This window comes from Morus notabilis, unplaced genomic scaffold, assembly GCF_000414095.1.
Source record: "Morus notabilis unplaced genomic scaffold, ASM41409v2 Scaffold224, whole genome shotgun sequence".
Lineage (NCBI taxonomy): Eukaryota > Viridiplantae > Streptophyta > Magnoliopsida > Rosales > Moraceae > Morus > Morus notabilis.
Genome location: NW_010368057.1, coordinates 324,676 through 331,133, shown reverse-complemented (window position 1 = coordinate 331,133; position 6,458 = coordinate 324,676). Strand labels below are relative to the sequence as shown.

General features: G+C 31.8%; 1 protein-coding gene across 1 annotated transcript; it reads left to right on the top strand.

The window, feature by feature from the left end:
- Positions 1 to 1,117: 1,117 nt before the first annotated feature.
- Positions 1,118 to 4,406, top strand: LOC21397827 (F-box protein At2g32560). The gene is made up of 5 exons (XM_024176340.1): positions 1,118 to 1,645; positions 1,814 to 1,893; positions 2,592 to 2,776; positions 2,874 to 2,948; positions 4,231 to 4,406. The coding sequence occupies exons 1-5, from the start codon at positions 1,118 to 1,120 to the stop codon at positions 4,404 to 4,406; spliced, it is 1,044 nt and encodes a 347-aa protein (XP_024032108.1).
- The last annotated feature ends 2,052 nt before the right edge of the window (positions 4,407 to 6,458 follow it).

Genomic DNA, 6,458 nt, shown 5'->3' with positions numbered 1-6,458 from the left:
TTCTCTAAATTTTAGCTAAATTTTAGCTAAAATGGCTAAAAAGCTATTTTAACTAGTAATTTTTTAGTGAGTCACTTCAACTATACTCTCTATTTTAGCTAAGTATATATTATTTTAAAATTTATTGAGTTTAAAAATATGAATACCTTTATTGAATTTTAAAAGAACATTTGCATTTATTATGATTTGAAATAATAAAATAACACAAAAAGTTAAATAATTAGTCACTTCTTGCTAGCTATATTTAGCTACTACGAAATAGATCCTCCAAAATAGCTAACCATTTAGCTAATGGTTGGAGTACAGAAAAACTAAATTCTAACTAAATCATTAGTCATTTTAACTAAAAACGTTAAATAGTTAGCATGATTGGAGTTGCTCTTAAATCTAAAATTTGTAATAATATTATACTCGCTATTATTACTTTTTGTCTTTAAATAACCGAGTCTCAATACGGTCTTAGTCTGCATAATCATATTTCCTAGGTAAAAATTTTGCCTTCTCTCTTTTCAGTTAGAACATATATATTTGACATATTGATTTTGAAATACAGTAGTGTCATAACAAAAATCTTTGAACCAAGAAATTTTCAAGAAATGATATTGACATTGGTGATCTCTATGAACATGATGACCAATTAGTTAATACTTATTTTATTTATTTATTTATTTTAAAATGTACGTATATAGTTTTCGTTACTTCCAAAACTCCGCATTGATAGCATGATCTTAAGGACATTTCTTTTCTTATTTGTTAGAATTTCATATTACTATATATACATGTACAATAGTAAAAACTGTAGAAAAGAAATTTTAAATAATTACCTATATTTGGAGAGGAAACCAATGTGAAATGGCATTGGAAGCATCACTTATACCACAACAAGGAAAACTGATCCCGAGCCTCATCTTTTTCTTGTGATGACAAATAATACTCACTAATATATTCATGTACGTCAAACACTCAACATTATCCCCGTGAAGCATTCGACAACCAATTTAAGTCTTTAAGTAGCAATATTAAGCAAAGGTTCAACAATTCGTACTTGAAATTTTCAGTTCTCTTTCTCTTCCATTCGTAGTGTGAAGGTGAGCCTTTCATTGAAAAAGAATTCGGAATGAAAGGTTTCACTTTGAAAAGGATGTCTTCTTGTTCTAGTCATGTAGAAAATGAGAAGGATGAAGAGAAGACGATTTCACTTTTAGATTTGCCTGAACTGATCTTGGAGTGCATTTTTGAGCGACTTTTACCAGCCGACTTGTGCAACATGATAGGTGTTTGTACCTTTTTGAGGGTAATGTGTACTAGTGACCATATATGGGAGAAGCACTTGACGCGAAAATGGGGTAAGCTGATTGGTGAGGCTGCATACCGAAAATGGATCGGCGATGCTGCTTACCGAGCATGGCAGGCTCATGTGGCCTCATGGAATGGTCCAAACTTCCTCTATAATCGGAAAAGGCAAAGGGAATACATGTTAAAATCTCCTCCCGTTGCGCTGCGATTTTCGAGGATTAGGCCTGACCTAGTAGAAAAGAGTTGTGAGGCGAGTTCAGGTACTTTACCAGTTGGTCATGTCATGGCTTTCTATCTTGCTCTTGAGAGTGGGAAGTTCTGGTTCCCAGCCCAGGTCTATTATGGTGGGGTAATAATTATTCTACGATAACTCTAATTACTTGTACAACATTATTCTTTTCTTGTTCAATTACGGTATTAATTATGTTATTAATCATTAACATAATTTTCTAATTAATTCTTTGTGTGGGTGGAAATCAATGAAAATGAAGCCTAATTTGTGTGTTTCTTAATGCAGAATGGTTATACTGGCGTTACGCTTTTATGTTATGATGCTCAGGTTAGCTATGATTACAGCACTGACACCTTTCGGGCAAGGTATGGGCTTGTTGAAATTTACTTCCATAAGCTTTTACTGATTGTGTGGTCAGAAAAGAACACATGTATGTACAGTACTAGAATATAATCTAGATATTATGTCATGTTTTTACGGTTTATCACAATTTCTTGGGTCCAAAAGTACGATTTTTTCCATGTGGGCGCAAAAATTCTCAAAATGTCAAAATAGAACGGCTTGTGTGATCACATGAAAAAATAATGTTGTCGTACTCATACTTCAACCTCGTTTATGTTTCCATTAATCCTTTTTCCTCACCTAGAACGTTATGTCTTTATTTCATTCCTTCCTACTTTAATTCCTTCTTACTCACAATAGCCTACAACATTTTTTTATTCTATCACGATTGTACGATGTCCTTGAACCTCGTCCGCATTGGCCCACCAGATCCGAGCCTGCATATTGACATTACTAGTATAATCGCGTTTTACTGTAGCAAAAAAAAATTAAATATAATTTTTTGTGAGAGCTTTTAACTGTAGCAAAATTAAAATTGAAAACTCGAATTGTTTAGTAAAATGAACGAGACCTTAATTTCTTTGTTGTGAAGCCTCAAAGATCTGTTTCAATACCTTGATATGCCACTTGACTCTTTAGTACCTCAATGGTTGTTCTCATTTGATTAGTTCATCCATTAAGGAGCTTTTCTTGAACTCATGAGACTAAATCATTCTATTAGGTATTGCAGTTATCCAGCTCAAGTATGGGGGAGAAATGAGACAAATATAAAGTGGGATAGGCTAAGGGCGCCACCAGTTGACACTCTTGATCCATTTACGCCTCATGTATCTGATTATTTGCATGACTTAAAACCCGGTGACCATATTGAGATCCAGTGGAAAAGTCATGATAAGTCGCCTTATGGTTTGCTTTCGTAACTCAAACTATAAATATATTTATATTTGAACCTCTAAACTTAATTAATTTCATCAGGGCCCTCATCACATTTGCAATATTGTAGGTTGGTGGTATGCCCTCGTTGGTCACTTGGACCAATGTGATGAGAATGTTAATCATTGTCGTTGTCATTACAGTGGTAAGATACAAATCCTTTTTTTTTTTTTTTTTTTTCCTTTGACATATTCGAGATATGCATGGAATATGTGTTGGACAGCAAGAAATCCTTATAGTATAATATTATATAAGTCCAGTTTTGATGCTTTAAAAAATTTCACTTTTTCAGCTTGCTGATTTAATTTAATCTATTTCTTTTTTTTTAATTTATTATATATGATTGGAATGATATAACAATAAATTGTTTCATTTGATTAATCAATCTTTTTTTTTGTTCTTATTTACCCGCTAATACTTGAAAATTATCCAGCCATTTACAATGGATGCGTATTACTATTTTTTTAATTGCTTATGGGGATGTGTATATCAATTACAATATTCTTTTAAATTGTTTCACTTCTATTGTTTCCTAAAGATGACGTCCTATAACGGGAATCTCTTCATTTTATACACAAGATACTTATATAATCAAATTACTGAGCAAATGATTGTTATAAACTTGTAATTGATCATGGACATTCTGGATCAAGAGATCCAGTTGAGTTGAGGATGGAGATTCGTCTATGATTCTTAAACGAATAGAGTTAAAGGATTGAGTTCTTTACTTACATAGAAAACTTTAAATTTGATATATTTGTGGCCTTGTTTGTTCAAGAAATTGGTTATAAGGGTACAGAGTGGAATGCCTACATAACTCTGGGGAGACAGGGTATTCCTATGTGCTATGGGCCGTTTGGTAACGTTTTTAAAATGATTTTGTTATCAATATAAAAGTAAAATTGAGATTATTTTTAGAATCATTTTGAGGCCGATTTTGAAATTTTCTTTGGTTAGTTTTTTAAGAGATTGTTTTTAGTATAATAGAAAAGTAAAATCGTGTTTGGTTATAATTATTAATTAACATATTATAACATTGTTAATAAGCACTAGGAAATGACAACAGAAAAAGAAAAATAACTTTCAATCGTTTTCTAATTCCTTCACAAAACTCATTCTTACTGTTTTTTGTTTTTATTTTCGTTTTCAAAACATTTGCTAAACAAACACGGTTTACAGACCGTTTTTATTTTTGTGCCTCAAAAGGCATGCAGAAACGTTTTTAAAAACGAGTAAAAATCAATTCCAAATGCACCCTATATTTGTGGTTTGGTTTTTCAATTATTTCTTCCCGTTCTTTTTGAATTGCATCATTTAGTTTCAGCTCGTGTAATATTGATGTTCTTGCATATTTGTTTCTTCAAGTCTGTGTGTTCCATTTCTTCATTATATTCGTCATCTCACAACTACGAGATCTTTGCTAGCAGATACATTAGTAGTGGAGTTCAAGCAATACCCTCCTGGCTCAATATGGAGACGAACGATGCTAAATCGAAAGCACCGTCTCAGAGAAGGGAACGGAGCAGATCGATTATATGGCGGAATTAGAAAGATTTCCGATGAGGAGGAGATTTCCAAGTGGTTGCACTATTTGCCAAATTAGATAAATCATGAAGGGCCAGTTTGGTTCATGTATGCAAAACGTGATTCTTGATTCTAGAGTTTAAAATTTAAATTTTTTGTGAGAAAAAAACACTATGACAAAATTAAGAATTATGATTTGAAAGCAGAAAATAAACGAGCCCGAAGACTAGTGAGGTAGATCGGCAACTCTTGTCCATGACTAGTAGAAAGAATGTAAAGGAAGCCACTACTTTTTTATCTTTAGGTCAGAATGAAGAGTTCATAGTTATATGAAACCTATATCAAGCCCGTAGTTTTCTTGTTCTCAACATTTGAGAATTATCTTTGGAACAAGTTGTTCCCCATATTTTCGGCACGGATTCATCTTTCTAGACTTTAGTCCGTGTATGAAGCTTATATCCAATACTACCAAGTATTCTATTTATGTTGAAGCACGAAGTGTTCAATTATATATTTGGAGAGTTATTTTCTACAAAAAAAAAATATGTTTCCATGTTCTTTCACTCAATTTTTCTATAGCAATTGTTCATAAATACCTACTATTAGTCTTAAAGTCAGGGATGTGAATTGTTTGAGTGAATTTCTCTTCTCATTAAACTATGAAAAATATTACATTCACATAATTAGAAAGAAAAAAAAAAAAAAAAAAAAAAAAGCCCTAGCTACTCATGTTATGCAGAATAAGGAAACTAACTCCTAGATTTTAGGATACACGGATCCTTTTTTGAATTAAAATAAGATAGAGTGTCATATGAATAGAATTAAAAGAATTTTCTTAAATTATTTGAAATAAGAAAAAGAGATCAATGGCTATGATCACACCAACATATGAGATGATCTAAAGGCTAAATTTGATTATGGAACCAATGGCCAAGATTAAGCCAGAGCACCATATGATCCAAGGGTGGAGATTAGTTTTAGAATTAATGGGTAGAATTTATCCACTACATGTTTGATCCAAGGGTTAGAATTTGAGATGAAAAACTATAAATAGGTAGAACATAGCTCATTTAATAAATGTTCATTTCAAGGCACTTAGAGAGAGAAAGTACGAGAGAGAAAGAGGGAGAATAGTGAAGAGGGAGAAAGATAGAGAAAAAGATGTAGAACGAAGAGGAACAAAAATTTTTCTAAACTTTCAGGTACAAATTTTTGTCTTAAGATAATTAAGGATTTATAATGCCGATAATGTGATTAAGAATATGATCTTATGTTTAGTTTGATCATAAGAAGATAATTATCTTGAGGATTAGATTATGAAAATTAAGGAATTTCTCTATAAGGTAATAACTAAATTAGAATTTGAAATTTAGCTTCTGTAAGTGTAAGATGACGATATTTTGAGGATTAAATTACAAGAAGTAAAGAATTTCTATACAAGGCTATAAGGCTAAATTAGAAATTGGAACAGGAATTTCTATATGAGGTCATTAGGCTAAATTAGAAATTTAACTTTTCTAATTAGAAATTCTGCTAGAATTAAGATTAAAGACAAGTTAAGGAGTTTTAAGCAGAAATTCCATCAGGAATAAGATAAAGGGTTTTTACCAAAAGTTAGAAAATATTAAATTTTCTCTAAGTAATTTTGTTATTACAATATCTCATGACACACTATCATAGAAGGCAAGTTATAAGAAATTAGCTTTGAAGCATGCATTTAGCTTTCTTAAAAAATGATGTGTTATGCCTTTTGCCAGCGCAGAATCAGAACTCAGAACCTATTATTTGTGCACAAACAAACCCCTAAAGACGAGGAAATCCCGCCATAACCTATTAGACTGGGAATCCTCATGAGTTAGAACAAAGAAAACATAAGCATATAAGACCACACCGAAGAACTTTCAAAAAAGTAAAAGGTTTCAAAACACGTAAAAACATTCATATGCATGTGAACATAATATTTACTTACTGGGTTTATCTCACAAGGTTTAGCATGTATGGTAGATGAATAGAAGAACTACAGATATAAGAGCGGTCAACGTCAAAGTCAGAAGGGCAAAAGGAAAATTTTGTCAAACTGAAATGCTTAATCTTGATTATGTAACCATATGTATAAATACTGTTATGAAAA